Source organism: Gopherus flavomarginatus, chromosome 12, assembly GCF_025201925.1.
Source record: "Gopherus flavomarginatus isolate rGopFla2 chromosome 12, rGopFla2.mat.asm, whole genome shotgun sequence".
Taxonomy (NCBI): domain Eukaryota; kingdom Metazoa; phylum Chordata; order Testudines; family Testudinidae; genus Gopherus; species Gopherus flavomarginatus.
Genome location: NC_066628.1, coordinates 46,659,237 through 46,685,792, shown reverse-complemented (window position 1 = coordinate 46,685,792; position 26,556 = coordinate 46,659,237). Strand labels below are relative to the sequence as shown.

The 26,556-nt window shown below is 42.7% G+C and overlaps 1 protein-coding gene across 3 annotated transcripts in view; it reads left to right on the top strand.

Annotated features, from left to right (window-relative positions):
- Nucleotides 1-25,757, top strand: part of LOC127033211 (ABC-type organic anion transporter ABCA8-like) — a 77,265-nt gene extending 51,508 nt beyond the window's left edge. The window contains exons 20-39 of one of the 3 annotated variants that reach the window (XM_050920993.1): nt 173-339; nt 1,774-1,901; nt 4,574-4,711; nt 5,572-5,685; nt 7,387-7,557; nt 9,061-9,174; nt 11,525-11,653; nt 12,840-12,908; nt 14,860-14,951; nt 15,782-15,902; nt 16,711-16,828; nt 17,081-17,172; nt 18,371-18,549; nt 20,784-20,859; nt 21,579-21,673; nt 23,109-23,228; nt 23,529-23,669; nt 23,953-24,032; nt 24,129-24,184; nt 25,141-25,757. In XM_050920993.1, the coding sequence (XP_050776950.1) occupies nt 173-339; nt 1,774-1,901; nt 4,574-4,711; nt 5,572-5,685; nt 7,387-7,557; nt 9,061-9,174; nt 11,525-11,653; nt 12,840-12,908; nt 14,860-14,951; nt 15,782-15,902; nt 16,711-16,828; nt 17,081-17,172; nt 18,371-18,549; nt 20,784-20,859; nt 21,579-21,673; nt 23,109-23,228; nt 23,529-23,669; nt 23,953-24,032; nt 24,129-24,184; nt 25,141-25,239 (2,299 nt within the window). In that variant the 3' untranslated portion in view covers nt 25,240-25,757. Of the gene's footprint in view, nt 1-172; nt 340-1,773; nt 1,902-4,573; nt 4,712-5,571; nt 5,686-7,386; nt 7,558-9,060; nt 9,175-11,524; nt 11,654-12,839; nt 12,909-14,859; nt 14,952-15,781; nt 15,903-16,710; nt 16,829-17,080; nt 17,173-18,357; nt 18,550-20,783; nt 20,860-21,578; nt 21,674-23,108; nt 23,229-23,528; nt 23,670-23,952; nt 24,033-24,128; nt 24,185-25,140 lie in introns of those variants that run through there. The other 2 variants (XR_007769019.1, XM_050920994.1) reach the window with 2 other exon arrangements.
- Nucleotides 25,758-26,556: the final 799 nt, after the last annotated feature.

Sequence of the window (26,556 nt, the reverse complement as noted above, 5' to 3'; positions counted from 1 at the left end):
AAAGGCCTGACATACACAATGGGAATGTTACAGCTTTTCAAAATCGAGTGGCAAGAATCTTTTTTTCTTAATACAATCGAAATATATGGGTTGCTACCAGCTCCCCCTACAATAATGCAGCTTGCAAAATGTCTTGTCTCCAAACTCATTTGTGATCTGTTCTTCGATCTAGATTACTGCTGTGTGGAGTTTTTATACTACCTATAGCTATCCACTTAATCATACTTCACTTATGGAAACAATTAAATTCTTGGGAGCTGTCCTCTGGTCTGTATTTTTTTCCTCCTGGAAAACAATCTCACAAGGAAGTCACAAGCCTTCTAGTCTTCAATGAAACAGGTGAGGGCAAAACAGAAGAGCAAGGTTGGTCTTTTTCTACGCCACTGCTTTTAGCTTTGCAAGGAAATTTGATGGGGGAGGGGCGAATGTTGGCAAAGCAGATGTTATAGAGGGCAATATAGGGCTCAACAAGGACAGCAGCCCAAGAAGCAGAGAAGGGCAGGGTGATCTGGAGATGGTGGCAAAATGCTTATAATGGATGTGAGGCTGAATGAGAAGCCAGAGGAAGGATCTGAGGAGAAGAATGGAATTGTCAGATCACCTGGAAGGCAAATCACTTTTATAGTTTCATTTCGTATTGAACGAAGGAGGGAAATGTGTGTGTCGGCTACCTGAGAGAAGGATGCTGCAGTACACCAACCCTGAGCATTCAAAAATTATGAGCGAGCCCTCAAAAAATCATAAGACTAACCTAAAAATCATGATTTTTTTTACTTAAAATATATATATTAAATTCTTTTTATTTGCTGTCAAGATACATTTGCTTAATCTTTCCAATTTTTTCACAGCAAATATGAGGGCTAGATATTTTTAAAAAAATGAAAGCTGAGATTCTCATGCAGTTTGATTCCAGAGGGGCTTTAATAAAAACTACCAATATTTTGAAACTACTGATAAAATCGTGAGAGGTGGCAGCCCTGATACTGCAGTATTTGATCATATGAAGCTCTGAATGAGAGGACAAAGGTGGAGAAGAAGCTCTGAGAATTGTAAAGGAAAAGCAGATTAGACACCCAAGTGGAAAAAAAGAAAAACAGATTGGAAGGGTCCAAACTGGAGCTGGAGAAGGCATCAATGCGTTGGTTGTGGATTGTGCTTTTGATGGATGGCAGGAATGTGATGGGATGGTAGCTGGAGAGGCAGTAGCCAGGTTTTTTGAGGACTGAGGAGACCTTGCTTACGTTGTGAGGAGAAGGAGCCATGGGGCACAGAGAGTTTGAGAAGGAATGGGTTGTGAGCACTGTGGCAATGAAAGCAAGGAAGAGGGAAGGAATTTAATTAATAAAGCAGGTGAACATGAGATGAGAGACTTTGCGTTCAGTGACAGGAGAGAAGGTGTTAGAGAGAAAGACAGAATAGGTAGCAAAGAAGTAGTATCATAAGCATGATAGCAAGAGAACAGAAATTAATAGGAGTAGTAAAACAGCTGAAATACAGAACAATTAGGGCAGTAAACTAATTTAAACAAGCAGAGAATCAGCAGAGTAGTGAGTCAATTCATAATGCAAAAATTTGGAAGCAGCAAGTTAACTAACTGTGGAGAAAATGCAATGGATTATTACACAAATGGTGTATGAATTCTATAGGATTTATTTTATTATTATTTCTCTGGTCCTGGTGGGGACTTTACCAAAGACCCAAGGAGAACTTTTATTGTAAAAAAAAAAGAAAAAAATTCAGATTTTGAATTCTCTGCTGTTGCCTTCATACCAGGTTCAAGCATTCAGGACTTCGTCCATGCTCTCGAGACTCAGAACATAATGCTGGAAATAGCAACAGGGAAAAATATCACAGAGAAGCTAACACATAATGGGGCTATACAAGTATCCCGTGAGCACCAGGTAGTGTGTGTCTCCTTTTTTCCTTAACAATTAACCAAGATGCCAATGTGGATTCTGTGGAACGTGTCTGAATGAAGCTCCTGATGGATCAGCGTCAAAGACATGAAGGTCAAACATAAGCCAAAGTGAAATTCACAAAATTGCAAAATAAACACATCAACATTTAATTCAAATATGGCCAGATTGTGACCCTCCTGCATCCAGGAGAAAAGGGGCTTGAGGTGCCATGGCACCACTTCTAGTACAGGGGGAGTCAGGCTCTTCGAAGCCACTTTGTCCCCCTTCCTGGATTTGCACTTGAACAGGACAGGGCAGAGCTGCACAGGTGCACTGGGAAGTGTACGCTGCACCAGGGACAGGCAGATCATAGCACGCTCCCTCCTCAAAGTAGTGGGGAGATCAGAAAGGAGACTGTGGTTTTAGGATTCACAATCCCTCTTCAAGGCAGCTCCAGAGTCTGCTCCTTACACTGGGCAAATCACAGACTGATGACCTAGACCATCTCGTATTAAATAATATGCAATAATCTTATATGGGTAAGCAAATGGGCTTATATTTAGCCAGAAAAGGCCTGATTTTGAGCTGGGTCAGTCACACACTTAATTTTTGTGGTTGCAGTTTTACCCTCGCAGTGAATTGTGGATGCACTTTATTGATCTGCAAAACCAGGAGTTGTCTCTAGAACTTGCCCTAAAAGTGGAACCGCGCTTTATTTTAAATGCAAAACAATCTGATGATATATGACTGTGACAGATACTGCAAACACATGCAGTATCTTGTGAAATATGGCTTTAACTTTATAAATATTAACTGTATCTTTCACCCCGTCCTTGAAAGCATGAAAACTTCAGAGGCTAGAATAGAATATCTAGAGGCCTTTGTGTCAAGGCATGCTAGATGGATTTGTGCATTCCTGGCTCACTGGGCACGATTTCCTGGGGGATCTGGAGTCACTCAGGCTGTGTCTACACAGGGATAAAAAACCCATAGCTGGCCTGGGTCAGCTGACTTAGGTTTGTGGGGCTCAGACTCCAGGCCTGAAACACTGCTGTGTAGATGATCAGGCTCTGACTGGAACCCGAGTTTGGGACCCTATGAGAGCGGAGGGTCCCAGAGTTCAAGCTCCAGACCAATCCCAAACGTCTACACAGAAGTTTTTAGCCCCTTAGCCCAAGTCAGCTGACACAAGCCAGCTGTGGTCATGCCAGGGGTCTGTCATCCCTGTGTAGATGTACTCTAAGAGGTTGGTATTTTCCATGAATCACACCGGTTATGCAGATACCCAGCCTTAGTAGCCCTCTCCCTGCATCCAGGAAAAAGGGAAGTGACAGTTTTTACCTGATTCAAGAGACCCAGGAAACATAGAAAGAAGCGGGGGGCATAAAGGGCCACCTTGAACTGACAAAGAGGCCAACAAATTGACCTTTTGTCCAGTGGAGAGGCCAAACCCTGTGTGAGGATTGGAAGGACTAGAATCTACCAAGGTCTTCATAGGAGTCAGAGGTGGATCTATAGTAAAACACAGGGCTCCCTAGTGACAGGGGGTCCCAGGGCCAGGCAGCTGTGGGGGCAGAAGCTTGGTCCCACTGACAGCCAAGCTCCCCCCTCCCCTGCCTCCTCCCCAAGTGTGCCATGTTCCTGCCCCTCCTCCTCTCCCTCCCAGCGCTTCCCACGCCACCAAACAGTTGTTTGCCAGCGCTCAGGTCGCTCCGGGAGGGAGGGGGAGGGGAGGAGTGGGGCCACAGCGAGCGCAGGGGAGGGGGTGGAGAAGAGGCGGGGGCAGAGCCTTGGGGAACGGGGTGGAATTGGGGCAGGACAAAGCAAAGGTGAGGCCCCCATACTCCCCCTACACATACCCTCCCAACCCTCTGCCCTGCGTGACTCCTGCACCCCCCTACTCCTGCCCACTCTGACTCCTGCATCCCTCCACATCCCCACCTGCACCCAAACTGGAGCTGTCCCAGGTAAACACTCCACACCCCAACCCCCGTACCAACATTTTTTTTTTATAAAGCACTCTTATCCAAAGCACTTTGCAGTAGTTAGCTAATGGTACAAACAATCTTTGGGAAGATCATTAAGTGGTCCGCCGAGACCTCAGTGATTTTCGAGTGGTCGGTGGAAAAATAAGTTAGGCTACAAAAACAATCAAGGTACTTCACTTTATTTTCATTTGCTTCCTATTATAGAAGGAGGAGGAAGAAAAAAAGAATGAAAAACGGGGGTTGGGGGAGATAAGAGAGAGTGTTCTTTTTCTTGGCTGGGTCCCAAGCAGGGTCCCCCAAAATGAAGCTGAGCACAGAGCCCCACTAACTCTAAATCCACCACTGATAGGAGAGGTGTCATGGTGCATAATTTATTGTCTTCATGGGACTAAAATGAGGGATGTTTCACTGGTCTGAGTCTGTTTGTCCATATACATGCGAGGTAAGCCTGACTTAAACTCAACCACATTCACTAATCTTCTGTAGATACAGGCTAACCCCTTTTGGCTCAATTTTAGCAGGTCAAGCTGTAGCCTAGACTCCTGCCAACATATAGGCAAAACTAATTCTCACATTCCTAGATTCATCTTTTAGTGAGTGGGACTGTAAACTGATGAATCGTTTTCCTGATTTCCCCCTCCGTTAGAAAACACCTTTGAACGTCTGTCTTATCTTGCTTTTCTTCAGACCTACAGATTTACAGTTATGTGCAGCATAGAAACAATCAACTGCTTTCCAGTGCTTGTGAACATTATTAGCAATGCATTGCTGCGAACCTTAAATTCCACTGCACAAATTCGAATCTGGAGTCATCCATTTTTTTCTGTAAGTGTCATAACTTCACTGCCAGGAATGCTTCTAAAACGTATGGTTGGGAAAGAGGCATCTAATTGCTCAATGTGTGATCAAGTTTTTTATTAGGAAGCAATTTTGTTTTCTCTCTTTATATGTATAGGTCCAAATTCACCACTCGTATAAATACATATATATATTTTTAGCAGAGTTGTGCCTACGTACACAAGTGGAGACTTTGGCTCACATCCTTTCGTTGTGAAAAAGAGAACTCTGCACCATAACCTGTCTGTGGGAGATCCTTCTTCAGGGGTTCATTGGCCCTCTCTAGTCATGAGTCTTGAACCACTTCCCTTTTGGTGCCTCCCCCTAATCACTGAGTCTCTGGTGTGGAGTAGGAGAGGGTATGGAGAGGAGAGGCTATGGGAGGAGACATGAAGACACAGGGGACCTCCTTGTAGCCTGGTGTTTCAGACACTCAGCCGAGTGGTTGGAAAGCCAAGTTCACATCCCTGTCCAATATCAGGCAGATGGGGTAATTGAACTAGCTCTCCTACATCTCAGATGAGTACGTTAATCGCTGGATTACAAGTGATAAGGGGGCGCCTCCTCCCAAATTTTATGACTCTAGACCTTTTAAAATGCTTGGAAGCAAAACAAATCAAGTGGAATGAAACGTGTCCTTCCACCTGAAACAGACTTTTTTGAATTTGTGGAAATCTTTCAGAATTTTCAGATTTGTTTTGACCTAAACCAATTTTCCCCCAAATTTTTCTGAACTGCCAGCAAACAAAAAAAAAAACCAACTCTTTGCCCAGCTCTGGTTGCGATACCCAGACTAATACAATGCAGATGTCTTCTTCAGATGTTTTCTGATTTTTTTTCACCCCCAGGTGAATCGTCCAGAAGTATGGGATTATTTTATTCGGCGCTATCTTACTTTTTTGCTTCTTCTACTTCCTGGTTTCCCACCTCACTTTGCAATGAACAGCATACAAGATTATAAGGTAAAACCCTTGAATTTTAGCAGACGTTATGTAAGAGGAGGCCTGGATAGATCTCAGTTTCAGTACTGCATTTGGTTTGGGCTGTCACATTCTTACAAGGACATAGCTTGCAGAGTTCAGAGGAGAGAAATCAAAATACTAAAAGGTTTTGAAATTAACCACTCTGAGAAACAGCTAAAAGACCAAGGCATTACCGATCAAGAGAAATAAAACTGAGAGTAGAGGCAGAGGGATAGCTGTGTACAAATATGTAACAGATCAAAGACAGGTACTCTCATGGTAGAAGAAGGCAGGTTTAATAGAAGAGAGGTTACATATTATATCAAATTGCAATTATAAAATTAGTTCGCAGACAGATCAGATGGACTTTCAGTGTTTCTCAAAAGCGGCCACCCGAGGCTTTTCTTGCGGCCACAGCCTCCTGGGCTGTGATTAGAGGAGAGGAGGCAGAGCAGTAGCCGCTCCCCATCCCTGTTGCTCCTGGATGTCCTGTCTTGGTGTTGGTTACTGAGGCCAGCAGCAGGGGTGCTCCTCTCTGGAGTCTCCTGGTGCACACCACTGTAGGAGCAGGCAGCTGATGAGTTCCCCACCTTTCCAGGTGTGGTGGGGCTCAGGCTTTGGGCTGAATAAATCTGCTATGAAAAGCGATACCTGTATGTTTGTTCATATCACTTTTCACAACAGACTTAACTAGCTAGCAGTAAATAAATAACAATGATTTGGACGTATATATGTGCGTATTTATTTGATTTGCCTAAAGCTAATTAAGTATTTCAGGAAAAAATGTGAGAGTGGCCACCAGCAAGAATTGGTGGCCACACTCTGAGGCCACCAAAAAAATTGTTCTGAGAACCCCTGGACTAGATGACTGACTTAGAGGTGATTATCTACCACTATGAAGGAATCTGTGTTCTGAAGTTTTTCACTGAATGCAACAGAGTTGTATCAGGGATCTATCTAGCTACCTAGGTACACAATGGCTTCCATCATGGTAATGTCTGAGGGTCTCCCAAATATATAAAAATAGACATGACAATAACAGTCTCTCTCTCTCTTCCCCTCGTCCCCCCCTCAGTCTTCCCAGCCTGTAGGAAAAATAACATGATTAATGGACAGCTTTCTGTTGGTGTGTGAGAAATACACTGAGAGAATATTAAATCTGCAAGCATGATTCCCTGATGTATCTCTTTATCCATCCACTCGATTGTCCTATTATACACAGCATGCTCATCTAAACTGAAACGAGATACATCCTTGGGTTTGCTTTAATGAATGCCGACAATCATCATCTTTGTTCTGGAGCTACCTTGTTAACATTTTTTAGACACCGGTTAATGAAGAATAAAAAATGAAAACCAATATTTCAGGGTACACTATTCAGATATTTTCACTGCCATCGGGGCAAGAAGCAAGGAGGCAGGGCAAAGAAGCAACTAAAGAAGGAAGGAAGGAACAAATGGAGTGAGAGAGATAGAAGCGGGGGAAATAGACATGTGAACAGGGAGGAGGAGCAGAGAGCAGCAATAGCTAGAGAGAGTGAGAAAGTCCTGTGATAACTCTACAGAGGAAAAAGAAATGGAGATTTGTTTGTACCTTTATTTCCCTGAACCAATTCTGAACGTAAAGTCAACTGATTGGAAGGACTGTTGTTGCTTTTAAAAACTCTATAATAATACCTCTCTTTTTCCTTTCCTCTCCTAGATAAAAGCTCGTTCCCAGCTGCGGGTCTCTGGGCTCGTCCCTTCAGCCTACTGGTGTGGGCAGGCTCTGGTGGATATTTCCCTGTACTTGATTCTTCTCTTCTCAATGTTTGGAATTATCTTTGCACTGAGTCACAAAATTACTATGAGTGCCGGTGAAGCTCTTGCCCTGGTAAATCTGATTATTTAGATAGCTGAAAAATAATTCACCCTTGAAAACAAGAGAGGGAAATCCAAAAGATAAAGTTTACCCCGCTCTCTTCACCAGGGAAGGGGAGCAATTAAACCAGTCAACTCCTGACTTCAGAATTTATTTAAATTGTAATCCCTTGTGCCAGTTGGATCTTCAAGTGCCTGCACCCATAGGTCAGAGAGAGGCAAAGGGGCCAGTTTTTTGCTGGACATTCATTTGAAAAGATTAAAATTTGATCCATGGCAAAACTTTGCCATTTCTGCCAGCAAGAATTCTGAATTTGCCCCAGATGCAAAAAATGGATTTCTCATAGTGAAATGAGATTCCTGTTTGTGAAAAAGGTCTTTTGTATTTCCCCTTGCTCTCTCCTCCCCACCTAGTAAAAAGAAAAATTCAAGATGAGCCTACAAGAGATTTCCCAACAAGTTCCTATTATGTATAAGTGTTCCCAGAATTGACGCCTCTGGAAGTTGTCGTCAGCATTGCAATTTCACTTCTGGGGAAACTGTGTCTAATTCCGTTTTAAGTTACACCGGTGCAAACCCAGAGTAAGCTCACTGATTTTAGGGATGAAATCCTGGACACAACCAGATCTGAGAGCAGAACTGTATATAGAACAGCAGGTTTTTTCCCTAGCAATAATAATCAAGCAAGGAGGAACATAATACATTACTAACAAGTAAATGGTCACAGGTTGCTTGTTAAAGAGCCACACAGTCTGAAGCTCAGATGCGGCTACCACATTCACAGGTGCTTAAATCTTTGTACTATTTGAGAGGAAAGATGGTCTAGTGGTTAAGACACTAGCCTTGGAGATGGGAAACCTGCATTCAGTTCCCTGCTCTGCCACAGACATCCCTGTGATCTTGGGAAAGTCACTAAATCTCTCTGTGCCTCAGTTCCTCATCTGTGCACTGGAGATAAGAGCTTTGCCCTGCCTCACAGGGGTGTGGTGAGGATAAATACATTACAGACGGTGAAGTGCTTTGAGGCCTACTGATGAAAAGGGCTATATAAGACCTAGGCATTTTTATTATTTGTTGCTCTATTTTTTCTTCTTCACCGTGTTGTGTCTGAGTTTCCCCTTCTGTAAAATGGAGATAATAAATCTTAGCCTTCTTATAGACTCATAGACTCTAGGACTGGAAGGGACCTCGAGAGGTCATCGAGTCCAGTCCTCTGCCCTCATGGCAGGACCAAATACTGTCTAGACCATCCCTAATAGACATTTATCTAACCTACTCTTAAATATCTCCAGAGATGGAGATTCCACAACTTCCCTAGGCAATCTATTCCAGTGTTTAACTACCCTGACAGTTAGGAACTTTTTCCTTTACTTATAAAAGTACTTTGCACTTAATTGGAGGGGGGGGGTTATCCCCTGATCTCAGTATTATTGTCATTTAAATTGAACTAGAGTGCTGCAGTTTTCTTTGTCCAGACCAGTTCACTTATCCCTAATAAGAGCTTTCCTCTCTATAGTTTACCGGTATTACTGGCTATGGAGCTTCTATGATCCTGTTTGTATATTTAATTGCCTTCACATTTCGAAAGCGATGCAACAGCTGTGATTTTTGGTCTTTTATCCTCATAGCGGTAAGCAAATGGCTAGATTATATACAGCATGCTAGAGAGCTTATGAAACTGTATTTCAGCTTTTGAGCATTCAGGTGATGATACAAATGGAAACACCCTGTGCAGCTCCAGGAAATAGAAAATGACAGTCATTTTATAACAGAGACAGCTCTGTACCTTTAACTATGATGCATTATTCACATCATTTGCTTCTTTAATATCCTCTCCAATCCTTTCTCTTTTGATACCGAAATTTCAAGTGGTTTGTGGTACCCTACCCAGAATTCCCAGCTTTCTATCGCTCCAAATTTTTGTGGTTGAAAACAGATTCCACCCCCCTCCCCCCAGTATTTTGCACAGGGTGAAATCTCATAAGCAAAGATTGTGTGTTTTTTCAAATGGAAATCCGAAGTATTCAGCGGCAGCTCCAGGCACCAGTGCTCCAAGCGTGTGCTTCGGGTGGCAAGCCGCGGGGGGCGCCCTGCCGGTCCCTGCAAGGGCGGCAGTCAGGCAGCTTTCGGCGGCTTGCCTACGGGAGGTCCCCAGTCCGCCAAATCCACCTGCCATGCTTGGGCAGCCTGCCTGCCGTGCTTGAGGAGGCACAAAAGCTAGAGCCACCCCTGAAAGTATTGTTCTTGTGACCTGCCTTTGTCTGTTAGAAAATCTTACTCTGGATCTTGTAAACCACAATTTAAATAACAGCAACAAAAATCCCCCCCAGAGTTGGTCTTGGGGAAACTGTACCACCCTGAATCCAGTCTTATTATTTCAGAGGCTCAACGATGCCTCATAAACAAATTTCTTGTCCTGAATAGGGCTGGTTCAAAATTCTCCGCTTAAACTGCTTTTTGATGGAAAGTTGGTGCTTTTGTGTGGGAAGAGTGTCTGCTTCACAGAGAAAACTTCTGGTTTTTGCAGCAGAAAATGACAGAGACATTTTATAAAGAGATGGTTTTGTACCTTGAACTAAACCTAAAAATCAAAAAACTTTGATTAAAACCTGAAATATTTTGATTCTGAAATGCTGCTGCAGTGCCTCATACTTCCATTCTCCTCCTTGTCCTGGCTCCCTGGTCAGACTTTGGCTTCTATGATGCACCATGGCCATGTGAGCCACCTCCTTTAGCCAGGGGGGAGACCATGGTGTATGAAGGGAGCTGTAGTCTGACCAGGGAGCCCAATCTATGGAAGAGAATGGGAGCATGAGGCACCTGAACTATGACTCCCAGGGGGTATTTCAGAATCAGAATATTTTAGTTTGTTTGCTGAAAACTTGAAACTTTCCCCAGAGAGGAAGAAAAAATAATTCTGACCAGATCTAGCCTTGAGACATCCTTCTATGCTGGTCTGCAGATTACTGAGTTGTAGCTGAATACACCTCAACTCCTTTGGTGCCTCTTGCAACCTAAATGAACTTTCCAGAGACACCCTTTTAAGGTTTTTGTGTACTGCCAAGGCTAGACATGAGGTGCAAAGGCCCTAGAGAAGATCTTTGGTTTGTACATCCTGCAGTTCTGGATCTAAAAAGGTTTAAACATCATGTCTTTGTCATTTTTCTACAAGGTTGGGGAAAGGATCCCTGAGAGGAGATATTGTTTACAGATATCTGCATATTCACTCTGAACTCTCTAAAAGCCTCATGGTAAAAATAAATAAAGAAAAAATCAACAAGCTAAGATGTTGACTGCCACCAAGCTAATTATGCTGCAGCTTAATGGAAGGTTCTTTCCTTGTATTTTATGTACTAGAATATGCCAATGTATGTAGTGCTGCCAATACCCTTGATTTTATTGGAAGTTTCATAATATTTGGTGTGTGTTCTTAAAGTCCCAGCTCCTGGAGTCATGTGATCACACGAGACTCTTACTTTTATTTTGAATTAAAACAATGTGTAATGCTCACCATTGTGGAGAAAAGGTTGAAGTATCTCACACACACACACACACACACACACACACACACACACACACACACACACACACACACACACACACACACACACAAGCTCGAAAAAACAGAAGGCAAATAAAAAGAATCCAATTTTTTAAAAGTTCTTGATAATTTTTTAGGACCTGACTCATGATTTTGGAATGCGTAGAATTGGCAATACGGCTTCTGACCGATAATAGGTGTTGAGGGTAAAAACCAAGTACACTCTAGAGGGCAATGGAGTGACAGAAATGTTCCTCTCTCCCAAGCTCCAACTCTAACCCATGACCCATGTGTTTTGTATTCAGTATTCATCATCTGATAAGTAAGTTGTGCAGTGGTCACCATATAATCCAAAATGTTGTGTCATCCAATTGTTGACAACAGTGAGCAAAGATTACTTTTTTTATCTAGTATGATTTACCTTCTTTCTTCTTTTTAGGTAACGCTGGTTGTCTTCATTATTAATGTCATCACATGGATCACTTCCAGCGAGACAATTTTGCATTATTGCTTCTCCATTTTGATTCCTGTGTATCCATTAATAGGTGTTATGGTCAGGTCTATGAAGGTAAACTATTGTACTATGTCACGAAGAAATTAGATGCGTAACTGGCTATGCTTTCTGGAAAAACAAAACAAACCTAATGGTTTCTCAGTGGGAAGCTGGCAGTAACACCCTGGCAAAGAGCTTTGTGGTTTTTCTAAGGCAGAGATTTTCAAACTGTGGTCCACAAGCTCCATTCAGGTGGTCCATGGATAGTTCCCTCTAAGGTGTTCACCTGCGCAGCCACACGTGAGAGAATGAAGGGCCACCCACCTAATTAGTGAAGCTGCACAGGTGTGGCTCCGCTAACTAGGTCCTGGACCCTGGAGAAGACGCACATGTAAGGTGAAGTGGTGGTCTTGGGGGAAATGAGGAGTAGGTGGGGAGGGGGTAGTGGGGTGAGAAGAGGGAATGGGGGGGTTGCAATGTGTAAGGCTGTGGCGGCCAAAGAGGTGACTTTGCCCAGCTCCAGGGCTGCGAATGCATGGGAGACACGACCGTCTTTCCCAGCCCCAGCTCAGCGGGCTGCTGTGGTGGGGGAGAACCCCCTACTTCCCAGCCCCAGCCCAGGGGCTCCACAGTGGGGGAGAGAGGGCACATCCATTGCATTAGAAAGGTAAGACTACTGTTGTTAAAATACAAGTTGTGTGTTTTTATTTGTAGAATAAAAAAACGTTAATTATTATTAAGGATTTTTTTTGATATAGTGCTTTTATCCAAAGTGCTTTACAATAGTTAGCTAACAGTACAAACAATGTTTGGAAAGATCATTAAGTACTCCGCCGACACCCTCAGCAATTTTCAAGTGATCCGCAAAAAAATAAGTTTGAGAACCACTGCTCTAAGCGGTCGAATTTTGAAAATTGCCCTCTGCAGTCCCCATTATAAGGCTCTCCTCTTCTTCCCACTTCTCCCCATAGGTGCTAGGGAGATCAAATTCTTGCACCTGATAGAGCTATTAGTCTTGGAAAGAAGAGTCTGATGATACTTGTATTTGGAGGTGTAACTTTTTCCCAAATAGTATTAGGACACCCAGATTCCAAAATCTATATTTGCCCTTCGCTGCTGTGAGGATTTTGAGTGAAATGACAGAAATGTTCACATAGTTCTGAAATATTTAATGACATGTATTTTCATTCTTCTAAAACTAGATAGTTTTATACTAAAGTTTTACAGGATTTCTACTGAATGTACTTTTTTCCATCCACAGATTTTTATAGAAAATGAGGATTATGATTCTATTGGGAATTGGAGAGACATATTCATATCTGTCTTTGCAGTAAGAAACAGTTTGAATATTGCATTATTGTTTTGCAGAGGACACACATTCTAATGTGGTGACTATACATTGCATTTGTATAATTCCCTGCAGCTGGCAAAATGTACATAATGTGACAGATGTTTCATGGTCATATCTCTTATACTGAGATGGAGAGTTTTCCAATGTAGCCTAATGCTCATTGGCAGGAGAGGTTAGTCCATAAACCCAGGACCTTGTCTGTCACCTTATTAGAGAAGGCGGGACTGTTTGAGGCTTTTTACCTATGAGAAAGTGTGGCAAGAATATCAGATTCATTCCATACAGAGTAGAACTTAGACTGGATTTGAGGAGGAGGTTGAGAGGCTGCTGGCCAGCACCCAGTTACTCAGAAATAATAATACTGCTCACCTGAAACATGCTAAGGAAAACAAAATAAGCCCCAGATCATGCAATGAGCTCAGCCTTACCTTTTGCCATTGTGCTTATGCATTAAAATGTGATTTCTCTGCTAGTGTAATCTGTTGTCGTTTTATGTATTAGTATTAGTTAATACAAATATGAACCTCTTGTACAATTTTAGATACTGTACACTTCAACCGAATTGATAAAATTCAACCCAAGTCTGAAGACTAAGTCTCAATGGACTAGACTCTTATTACCATTTACTACATCCCCCCCCCTATATATTTTGCTCCATTATTACCACCAGTTGTGCTCCAGTGGTAGTAGCAATGATGAGAAAGCTAGTGGAGACAAGGTGCCAGTGATTACTAACATTTTACCCCCATGCTGTCTAGGCCTGCTCTGAGCTGAGTTCAATGGCATGGAGGCTAAAACACTGGCAACTGACCTATGCTAGTTCCACCACCATTGCTACCAATAATGGGAAGCATTGCGGGGGGGAACCTAGGATATGCACAGCTAAATACCAGGAAGATCATACTTCAATATGACTATTAAAGCTGAAACATTTTCATTTAATTTGCTTTTTAGATCATATCAGAGGTAGCCTTATAGTTGAGGCGCTGCCAGCCCAAGGGCAAGAGGGTTTTATTTTGGCATTTATACATGAAGTACATTAAGATTTGGGAGATGCTCAGATTCTGTGTGAGTGGGGCCAGAGAAGTACCTGTGACGGACGGATGGATGGATGCAGAGGTGAAAGTAAGCTGGTAGGCCCTGCTACGGGGTACCGGCAAGAGCAGGTGCCCCATATTGCGGCAGCCTGGCTTCCCCAGGCGGCAATCTAAAGGGCCCGGAGCTCCCCAGGCCCTTTAAATTGCTGCCAGAGCCCTGCTGCTGAAGCCCTGGGGTAGCGGCAGCAGGGCTCCGGGGGGTATTTAAAGAGCCGGGGCTCCCACTGCCTCTACTGCCCAGGGACCTTTTAAATAGGCGCCAGAGCCTCGCCACTATCCTAGGGCTCCAGCGGCTATATAAAGGGCCTGGGGCGGTAGAGGCAGGGGAGCCCTGAGCCCTTTAAACTGCTGCTGGAGTCACCGGCTGCCGCTGCTACCCTGGCGGGGAAGGGAGAGAGCACTTACCCACTCCATCTCTGCCCCTTCTGGGGGCCAGGGCCAGCCCCAACCCAGCCCGAACCAGTAAGTTCCTATTTCTACTTTCACCCCTGGATAGATCCCTAAGAGGAATAAAGAGGTGAAGCAGATCAGGAGGCCAGAGTGATCAATACGGGATAAATACCCACCTAGATTAGATAAGAAGGAGACACAGGGAGAACTGAATTAAAATCTTCTTTTGCCTCTCACATTAGAATCCTAATGAAGTGAACCTAACATTAACCTAAAGTTAGCATTAAATAGCGAGGTAGCAGCTCAGGAGGTGACTAGAACATGAGAAGAAGCCGATCCCTCTTTTAAGGCACTTTACCTGAACTGTAATTAAAATGTATCAAATACAATGTTGCCATTTTCATTCATACAACATTGACTGTTTCTTCTTTTTCTTTTTTCAGCCTTACCTCCACTGTATAGTTTTCATTTTTCTTCTTCGATGGCTGGAGGTGAAATATGGAAGAGCGGTTATGAGAGAGGATCCAATTTTTAGGTTTGTGCCCACACATGCCCTTGCATGTGCACGTGTGCCCCCACACTCGGTCTTTTCTTGACAATACATTTTTCCACAGAAAAAGGTGATACTTTCAATTTTTCACAAAACATTTTGATTTTTTTTAAATCTATGCATAGTTTCCATCAGGTTCCACATGATACATTCCCCTCCTCCCAAGTATTCTTGCTAAAAAAAGAAAGGAAATTACATGTTGTTATTAATTTGTATTGTCATGCCTACAAGTCGCAGTCATGGACCTTGACCCCATTATACTAGGCACAATACAAATACAAAACAAAAAGATAATCCCTGTCCCAAAAAGAAGTGGTGTTAAGTTAGCAAAGCCACACGTTCAGAGGTTAGGAGAATCCCGTAAATAGATTGCAGGTGCACTTTGACACCGTCTTTATCTACAGGATCATGTACTATTTGTTCTTAAGCCCTGCCTCATTCAGAGCACAGAATGGACAGTGAATAAGTCAAAGGACTGTAAGACGAGAGAGGTTGTTCTTTTATATTTCAGCCACTGGTCTAGGACATACCAGTGCTGGGTTCTATTCCTGGCTTCTCCACAGACATACTGTATGATTGATGTTGGGCAAGGCTATCATCATCCATATGCAACAAGAGGGCTGAATTAAGTTCGTATGGGCAACCTTAATTCTGGTATTTCTTAACTTTTTGTGTGCTTGACTTTCCAAATAGCAAATAATAAAAAGCAGAAGTGTTGAACCAAACAGCCATTGGGTCTTGCTCTACACATAATACATCAGTTGTGAACTAGGACAAAGGATATAATGTTGAGTTTTGACTCCTTTGATCGGTAGAATTCCCCCGAGGAAAGAGATCAACCATCAAAATCCTGAAGAACCAGAAGAAGAAGATGAAGATGTGCAAGCTGAAAGGGCAAAAGTTAGGGAGGCAATAGCTTCTGAAAATCAGGAAGAGGTAAAACTTCAAGTTGTCCTTTTCTGTCTCTTTACTCTTCCTATTGGTAAATCACCCACTGGGGAAAAAATAATAAACATCAATGCAGAAATCCAATGTTTATTCCCTTATATTTTTCTACTTTCCAACTGGAATTAACAGATATCATCAGAACTGAGACTACAACTTCTAAATAGACCATAATTCTCTTTTGTTCTCGGGCAATCTGAAATGAATGATCTTTGAAATAAGGATTGTGACCTTTTCTCTTTCAACGTCAAGCATGTTTTTTTGGAGTTGAACTAATAGTTAATAATTCAGCCTGCATAATAGCTAACCTGTATGGGCAGGAAAGATGTCCCGTGGAAAGGGCATTAGCCTGGGACCCAGAAACCAGTTCAGTTTCCTGTTGTGACACAGACTTCCTCTATGACCTTAACTAAGTCACTTAGTCTCTCTGGGCCACAGCTCCATAACCATAGAATGGAAATAATAGTACTTTCCTATAAAACAGTAAAGAGGTGTTGTGCGTAGAATGTGAGGCACCTGGATATTATGGTAACGGAAGCCATATAGTTACCTAAAATAGTAAAAAGCTATATGGGATTAATAAGACTGTCTAGTAGATTTCACCACTGTCAAGCTTTTATCTCATCTCTTAGCAATGAAAATTCAACACATTCCAGCAGCAACAAAATATTCAGAGAAAGTGTTCTGAATAAAACCTGTATACAGCAACCACACACAACAGGGAGAACAACTGGACTGTCTTTTGTAGTGGGAGGGATTTGTTCTTTATAAATTCTCTCTCATTTCCCTCCTTCCCCAGAAACCAATTATCATTGTCAACGATCTGCGCAAGGAATATCAAGACAAGAAAGCCAGCTCGGTTTTTAAGAAAAGGAAGAAAGTGGCCACTAAAAATGTCTCTTTTTGTGTTAAGAAAGGTTAGAGCCCAGAAATATTTTACTATAGCTATTTTGATGATTGTCTGATTTGAAGATTACATGTGTAGACCACTCACTCACTGGAACATCTCAGTTCTAGACAGCCCTCGTGGAATTTTTAATGAATGTTATTTGATCACAGGTATGAGTAAAAGGTTTCTCTTTTGTTTGTTTTTTCTTTCGTGGTGAATATGCCTGATGTTCTGTTAGGAAGGGCAAGTCTTACTAAAAATTGATGCATATTCATTCTAGGAGAGGTATTCGGACTACTGGGACCCAATGGAGCTGGTAAAAGCACAACTATCAATATGATTACTGGAGAGACAACACTGACTGCTGGGCAGGTAGGTGAAAGGGTTGGACTTTAAAATAAAGATTGGAGTGAAGAGCCCACTGCTAATCCTAAACAATACATTAAGGGAAACAGAGGATACTTCCGCAACTACAGCTGGGTGGGGGGGTGACTTGCAGTTCATGTAAACTTACCCGCACTAACTGTACTCTCGCTAGCTTGTGAAAAATAGCAGTGAGAACAACATGCTGCATACTTTCAGCACAGGCTGCCCAAACTAGTATATACCTGAGGAGGAAAGGAGGTGTCAGTCAGGCTTGTGCAGTTCACTTCTATTTCTAGCCTGAGTACAGTTAGTGGGGGTGCATCTCCACAAGCTGCAAGTCACACCCAGGCTGTGATGTAGCTGTGCCCAAAAGGACGTTTGGACTCCAGCCCCATAGCCTAGCACATCATGTTCTGAAAATCGTTAATGAAAATTATCATCAGTCATTGTGATTGACATAAGAACGTGTCACTTGCAATAAGCGAACAAAATGACATGAACACTATTTCTGTAGACCAGCCAATGCCAGAACACTTGAAATGAAAGCCTGCACTCTATCCATACCCACTGTTTTATTTGCCTCAAAATAAATTAAAAGTAAATAATTTCAGGAATGAATCTTGAATTTTCGCTAATGCTGGAAATGGTCTTGTAAGTCTTTTTATTGTCATTTCTCACGAGCCATTCATAGTACAGTACCTGGAGCAAACATCTACCGCTATAGACTCTATCGAGCAAGAAAATGACCTACGTAAGGGCCAGCTCTACTACCTGTAGTCAGTGAAACTACTCAGATAAGCAAAGGTTGCAGATCAGTCCCTTACTCAGTAATTCTCCCTTGTCAACTGTCCGAAATGGGCCATCTTGATTATGTACAAATTTTTTTTCTCTTGCTGATAATTGCTCATCTTAATTAATTAGCCTCTTAGAGCTGGTATGGCTACTTCCACCTTTTAGTGTTCTATATGTATATATATGTTCTTTCTATAGGTTCCATTCGATGCATCTGATGAAGTGGGCTGTAGCCCACGAAAGCTTATGCTCAAATAAATCTAAGGTGCCACAAATACTCCTGTTCCTTTTGCGGATACAGACTAACACAGCTGCTACTCTGAAACCTGTCATCCTCGTCCTGTAATTTTAATCCTACACACTTATTGATCACAAGATTACACATGTGCAGAATAACAGATTGTTTGTTCAGGTGCTGAAAAAGGGGAAAGGTGCCACTGCCTCTCAGCTGCGAGAAAGCCCAACTGGCTTTCTAGGTCACTGCCCTCAGGAGAACCCTCTCTGGCCTAACCTTACTGTGCAACAACATCTGGAGGTTTATGCAGCTGTGAAAGGGATGAGGAAAGAAGACGCTGCTGTTACTATCAAACGGTATGGAGTTAAACAAATCAAGTTTTCAGTTCATGTTTCATATCTCAGAACTATAAAGCAGAGAGAAAATAGAATTTTGCTGAAAACCAGACACTTCACAGTCAAACTGACCAAATGTTTTCCTCTGGTGATTTAGCCAAGAAAATAAGCCACCCAGATTTTCTTATTAAGAATGAGTTAGAATTAAAATTAGTGTGCGTTAAATGCTGGATGTATCTGTGTCTAAACTTTAGATGGTAATGTCTGGCTCTGAAATGTGAAATTAGGGGGATAATCAGTGATGTACTATCCACTCTCGGCAAGGTGGAGAGGATTTATAATAGATTCTTAAAAGAACAGGAGTACTTGTGACACCTTGGAGATTTAACAAATTTATTTGAGCATAAGCTTTTGTGGGCTACAGCTCACTTCTTCAGATGCACAGAATAGAGCATATAGTAGGGAGATATATATATATATATATATAGATAGATATATATAGATATATATATATACAGAACACGAAAAGGTGGAAGTAGCCATATCAACTCTAAGAGGCTAATTAATTAAGATGAGCAATTATCAGCAGGAGGAAAAAAAACTTTTGTAGCGATAATCAAGATGGCCCATTTCAGACAGTTGACAAGAGGTGTGAGGATATTTAACATGAGGAAATTGATTCAATGTGTAATGACTCAGCCACTCCCAGTCTCTATTCAAGCCTAAATTAATGGTATCTAGTTTGCATATATATATTTTTCTCCTGCTGATAATTGCTCATCTTAATTAGCCTCTTAGAGTTGATATGGCTACTTCCACCTTTTCATGTTCTGTATGTATACATATCTCCTTATTATATGTTCCATTCTATGCATCTGATGAAGTGACCTGTAGCCCACAAAAGCTTATGTTCAAATAAATTTGTTTGTCTCTAAGGAGCCACAAGTACTCCTGTTCTTTTTGCTGATACAGACTAACATGGCTGCTACTCTGAAACTAATAGATTGTTGTTATTAAGACTACTAATAATATAATTCTTATGATAAAGAGAGAGATACTATCCTATTACGAACAGCTTCTTTAAAAAGCTTCTCTTGTTTAGTTTTGATGATCTTGTTGTTGAAAATAAAAAATTAGCAGACTTTCCAAAAAAAAATTGGACAGGGAAGCATGCTGAAACAGAAGGATTCTTGAGATTATGAAAAGACTTCAGAATGTGAGTTTTGGAAAAATTTGTACTCTTTGATGGGTTAGTGTCATTGCGTGAAAGTACACAGTCAGATAAGTTTATGGGCACCTTAGAAAACTGAAGCATCCATTTTTTTCAGCACCATAGTATAGATCGGGGTCGGCAACCTTTCAGAAGGCGTGTGCTGAGTCTTCACTTATTCACTCTGATTTAAGGTTTCTTATGCCAGTAATACATTTTAATGTTTTTAGAAGGTCTCTTTCTATAAGTCTATAATATATAACTAAACTACTGTTGTATGTAAAGAAAATAAAGTTTTTAAAATAGTTAAGAAGTTTCATTTAAAATTCAATTAAAATGCAGAGGCCCCTGAGCAGTGTGAGTGCCACTGAAAATCAGCTCGCATGCCACCCTCGGCACACGTGCCATAGGTTACCTACCCCAATATAGATCCACAAGAATTCTCCCGTGGAAGGCGGAAGTAAGCATTTTCTGGGGTTACACATGCCTTTTTCTTAGGAGAAGAGAATAAATGCAAAAAAAAAAAGTCATTTAGCAGAAAGAAAGCAACGCGCCTCCAAAACAAATCATCTTCAGTTGGTACCATCAGGAAAAGAACTAAGGAGAATGCTAAAACTGAGTGGCCAAAGCTTCACCAGTAGTGATGGAGAAAGGGGAAATGGACACCTCCTTTATCAGTGGGGGCAGAGCATTGTGTCATTCAGAGGAGCTGTCAGGGAAGAGCAAATCTCTGGGGGGTTCTGCTGAGAAGCCCAAATAATAGGGTATTGCTGGTTGCAGAGGGGGCATCAAGGAGATGTGTGTCCCAAGCAAAATCCATCAGGAGTCCCTACTGAGAAATGGAAACTAACCTCGCCTCTCAGACCTGTAACCCCTGTACTCTCTGTGGAAGAGACTTCCTCCCAGGGCCCAGCCACTCCCACAAATGGGAGGAACTGAGCCCACTCTTTCCATTGTGCTGTCAGTCTCAGGTAAAAGTGTTGAGTTGGGGAAAAACCAAATGTGCTTCTTTCTTTCTCTCTTTCTGTCTCTCTCTCTCACACAGGATAGCAAAGGCTCTGGAGCTTCAGGATCATGTCAAGAAAGTGACTAGAAAATTATCTGCTGGGGTAACTAGAAAGGTGAGTGTTTGCATTTTTCTTAGCTCAAACCCTGGGATGAATTTTGCTCCTTGTTCCCCAGTGTTGCATCTGGAATAAATCCACCAAGCTAGTGGAGTCCTTTTTGCATTTGCATTGATCTACATGAGAGCAGAATCCAACCCCTCATTCTAAAATGAATTTTTCTTTCAAATATACAGTAGTAAAATCTCTTTTTGGGTGTAAACATATTGAAGTTATGGCTGGTAAATTATCTCCAGAAAATAGCTGACATGTTTCTGAAATGTTCATAGTGTGAGTGAAAAATGTCATTGGTAAATAGAGGGTCTAGTTCTGTTTCCAGTTATATGGATGAGATTCTCGTTGCTTCCCCTGAGACAGTGGGGCCCAAGCATGCATATTGTGCTGTCTCACATCAAAGGGAGTTACATCCACGTAGTCAGTAGTACAGAATGTTGCACAGTATGTTTCTCAGATTGTTCAGCTTCTTTAAATCACAAGCATATATGTGTGTAGAGGGAGGAAATAAAGTCCAAGCACTGGTTTTTCAAAGGTTGACATATTTTTGGTTTGCTCTGAATTAGAGAATTCCAGAGTCCTGCATAGAAATGAATTTTATGCATCATTTTTTAAAGAAAATTAGTTACTTGCTCTCACTTACACTTGGGCAGCACCACTGGCTTTAGTAAAGTAGGCCAGGAAGACAGAACTTAGCTCTCAATGTCTAGTCTTCATTTTAGGTGTGTTTTGCACTGAGCATGCTGGGTAATCCAACAGTTCTGCTTCTGGATGAACCATCAACTGGAATGGACCCTAAAGGGCAAAGTAACATGTGGTGAGTAATCCCTGAACTGATTGTTAGGTCTGTTTTAACATCAAAACTAAATCAAAACAGCATAATAAAAAGTTGAGAGCAAAGACTTTTGAGATGGGAGTTTAGGCTTCTAAATCCACAATTAAGCACCTAAAAAGAGGCCTGATTTTGAGCATGTCTCCACTGGCATCGGAAGGTATAAATTCCAGCTGGAATAGACATACCCACATTAGCTGATTGAGCTAGTGTGCTAAAAATAGAAATGTAGCCGTGGCGGCATAAGCGGCAGCATGGGCTAACTGCCTGAGTACATGCGTAGGATCTCAGATAGGATCAGACTCAGGCCAGCTATCGCATCCTGCCATTTTCACTATGTTGCAGCTACACTCCTATTTTTAGCACACTAACTTGATCAGAGCTCGCATGTGTACGACTACATGAGCTGGACGTTACCCCCCCTGCTGGAATATAAACTTTCAAGTCAGTAGGAGCTGCCGGGTGTTAAGCATTTTTGGAAATCAGGCCACTTATTAAGGTACATAAATATGGATTTAGGAATGTAACTTTAGGCACAGGGAAATCTTGATGTAACCCATTGTTCAGGGTGATGTGCCCCTCTATGCCAGGTTCACAGATGATATGATTCTGTTACAGTTCTCAGCTACAGCACCTGATATTTTACCTCAAGCTATAGTGAGCTCAGGCTTTTAGCTCTGGAGGTTCCCCAGTTGTATCCCTGGTATCAACCAACATGTCAGTCAGCACACTGGCTTAATTTAATCCCCTAATGGCCAAGGTCTGTCTAGTGCAAGAAACATTGGACAGCCAAGCAGATTAGTACCCTTGATGAGTTGCATTCCTTCACAGTTGCATGGGAGGTTGGGTAGGCAGGTATATACTGTGCCTTCTCTACCGCCATCTGCGTTAGCATTGCAGGGACAGCTGCAAATTAGACTCTAGAACTGATGGTACTATGTTTTAGTTTCATTGAGAATTCTGGCGGAAGCTCACATCCCAACCATTCGCAATCTGAAAAAAACCAGTTGAGGCTCAGTTTCAGTTCAGGGGATGAAGCGAAATGTAGGCTGGTATTTATTTTTCTCTGAGCTGGTTCATCCCATCCCTTCTTAGCACTGTTGTCTACTTGACAACTGTCTCCTCTGAAATGACACTATCCTAATTCTTACTGGCCAAAGTGAAACACATTTCAGCTAAAGCAGGTACAAAAAAGAAGAACTTAACAGCCCCTCCCCACTAAATCAGCACTGTAGCAAATCTTATTTCAGAACAACCCCTCAATGGAATTTGGTCATAAATGGGAAGTATTTTCATGTAGACATCAATGTAAGGTGGTCGTTAGGTTTTAAATACATTTCCTTTGTCATTTTGAGGGGGAAATACAATAGAAGAACTTGTTTGGCTCTTCCTCTGAAGTAATTTTTGTCTTTCTTTTCAGGAAAGCTATTCGGGCTGCATTGAAAAACAGGGAGCAAGGAGCCATCCTAACAACCCATTACATGGAGGAGGCTGAGGCAGTGTGTGATCGAGTGGCCATCATGGTCTGTGGAAAGCTCCGGTAGGCTGTAACATAGATCAGCTTAATAGCAAGATGGACACTATAGAAGTTCTCAGGGAACAGGCAGATGTTATCGAGCCAACCTCATTCATTACACCCACCAGGATGTAAATTCTCACAGAGTATTTCCTAGAGCTCCCCATTTGCCCCCCATCCCCCAACATGCTATAAAAAAAACAGAGGGGTTGAGAATATTTACTGGAACTCTGCTCTGGACAGCTCCAGCTGAATTTATTCCCTGACATCCACTAAGAGGAAGCAAGACTCTTCATCCCACCGCGTTGCTTTCTTTGTCTCCAGGTGCATTGGTGCTGTTCAGTACCTGAAAAGCAAGTTTGGCAAAGGTTACTTACTGGAAATTAAAGTGAAGGACCCAGCGCAGGTTGATTGCCTCCATATGGAGATTCTGAGGATCTTCCCACATGCAGATCGTCAGGAAAGGTAACTGCAAAATACATCAAGGTCCCGAACCCCCCTGAAGAGTTACTTAGTGTATCATTCCCACCACTGCAGTTTGGCAGCAAACGTCACAGCCTGAGCAAAGATCTCTAGTTGGGAGAGATTAACGGGTTACCGTCCCTAGCTGGCAAGCAATAAGATACAGAAGCTTCTTGTACTTTCTCCTTCCCTTCTGGCCCCACACATGAGCCAGACACAGTTTGACTCAAAGTGGTGTCTATGAGCTAGATGCAGGACAATGGATGCAATTTCTTTTTCCCCTCAGGGTTTCCTCTTTGCTGGTTTACAAGATACCAATGCAAGAAGCACTGCCTTTGTCCCAGACGTTCTCCAAGCTAGAGGCAGGTAAGAGAGAAACTATCAGCAAAAGGTTAGGCTCACTCAAAAAGGACTTGTAAAGAGGAAACATATTTTTTTAACTGTATCTTCATTTCTCCACAGCCAAACGAACCTTCGGCCTCGAGGAGTACAGCTTCTCTTTGAACACTTTGGAACAGGCATGGGATTTCAGAGTTATATGCAGGACTCCAGGGCTATTGTAAAGGAATAGGCAGGGGCAGTTTGCATGTGCTGCAGAATTTCCGTGGGAACAAGGCAGCACAGCACAATGATCAAACTTTGGAAGGAAAAGAAAAGGGGAGGGGGGAATGCGTTTTATTGGAGAGAGATTTATTTTCAAGCTTCTACAGGGAATAATTATAGCAGTGAGGGTCAGATGGTGGCCCAGCCTGGAGAGCCATGAAGGGAGTAAAAGGGCAGATGTTGCCTTCCTGTTTCCCTGCACTGGTATCCATATCATGGGTAGCTGCATAGTGAGCAAAGCAGCCTCTGCAAGCCTCTGTTCCCGCTAAGGACTAGGCAGCACAACTACATTGGTGCACTAAAGGACAGCCGATATAAGGCTGGTGCAGGGGTACCTCAACCTCCTGGAGCAGGGAGAAACGGGCAGACAGATCATGACAGCCATAGTCTGCTTTGTGAGCTGCTCAATGCACAGGGCATGAGGCAAAGCCATAACTCACTCCTGCGTGAGTGAATTAAAAGGGGAAAACACTCTGCTGTGAAACCTCCTGTTGCAGTGCCTGTAGGGCATCATGCTGAGAACAGCCCCCGTAAAGAGCCATCATTACATTCCAATTGCAGAGTTCGGCTTGAAATCTGTGTACAGAAACATACATAGAAGTGAATCAAAATAAATATACAGTCTTAGAGAGGATGAGGGTCTTTTCCAAGTGTTGCTCCTGACCTTTGGTGAGCTGGTGAACAGGAAATCAAAGAGCACTTGTTGCTGCCCTGAAGAAAGCTGTATCAGCAGAAAACCTGTTTTCTGTGGTGTTCATCTTTGGGGCAACTGAAAACCCATGTGTTGCCTTCATAAAAATAGTAACAAATGTGTAATGTATTTGTTATCAGTGACAGCAAATAACCAGACTTCTGTTGTTGTCCGTTTCAGGTGTTCTTAGAACTCTCCCGAGAGCAAGAAATGGATAATTTTGATATGGCTTTAGAAGGAACTTTTGAGTGGAAAAGACTTCAGCAGGAAGACCTTTAAAATGTTCCATTATATTTTAATCAGTATTAATGTATATGATTTAATAATGCATATATTCACGATCATTGCCAAACACTTACCCCCACAATAAAAATTCAGGCCTGTAGCTTTGCAGCTTCTGTACTTTGGACAAGGGAATAATTTTTTTAAATTAGCCCCTCTTTTGAGAAAAGAAGATTTTTAAAGGTGAAGGCATTGCGGTGCTCAAGGTGAATTGCTCTGCATACAATACGTGTTCGAGAAAGTACAGGCCTGCAGCTGCAAAACCAGTCAGTGAACTGGACATATGGGTTGGGCTGGTTGCTATGGATGTGAAGCATGCTGTGAAGTGAACAGTTAACTAAATATGGATATGCCTTTTTAGCCAGAGTTTTGTTCTGTAGTTAAAAAAACATCTTCAGCCTCCGCCATCTAAATGAGACTCTGGGCAGGGGCGGCTCTATGTATTTTACCACCCCAAGCACAGCAGTCAGGCTGCTTTCGGTGGCATGCCTGCGGGAGGTCTGCCAGTCCCGCGCCTTTGGCGTGCCCACCACCAAATTGCCGCTGAAACTGTGGGACTGGCGGACCTCCCGCAGAAATGCCGCTGAAGGCAGCCTGACTGCTGCCCCAGGAACACACTTGGTGTGCTGGTGCCTGGAGCCACCCCTGACTCTGGGTCAGATCTTCAGCTCCTGCAAAGCAGCATAGAGCTGTCAATGTAGCAATGCCCGTTTATTCCTGCAGAGATTCTGCCTGCCTCGTTTACAGATGTTATATAAACCATGCAGTGAGTGCATAGTGCTTTACGTGTTCGGGGTGTAACACAAACTGTCCAGCTCTGAACTTGGAAGTAACTTTGCATGCTCCCTTAGGCTATGGCTACACTGGCACTTTACAGCGCTGCAACTTTCTCACTCGGGTGTGAAAAAAACGCCCTCCTGAGCACAGCAAGTTACAGCGCTGCAAAGCTAATCCTCTCGTGGAGGTGGAGTACCTGCAGCGCTGGGAGAACTCTCTCCCAGCGCTGGTGCCGCGACCACACTCGCACTTCAAAGCGCTCCCGCAGCAACACTTTGAAGTTTTAAGTGTAGCCACAGCCTTAGTCTGAAGATAGCAGCGTAGAAATGAGAGCTAAAGCTTCACAAACCCCATGAGAGGTAAGTATTAGCCCTATGGAGGTTAATGAGGCAAAGAAAGGCTAAGTGACTTGGGCAAGGTCACAGGGTGAGTTAGTGGCGGAGCAGTAACTGGCGCTCAAGTTCCTGTCTCCATTCCTGTGCACTTTCCTCTGAAGGGAAGTGAATAACTGAGAAACACCATCATCTAGTGCACAGA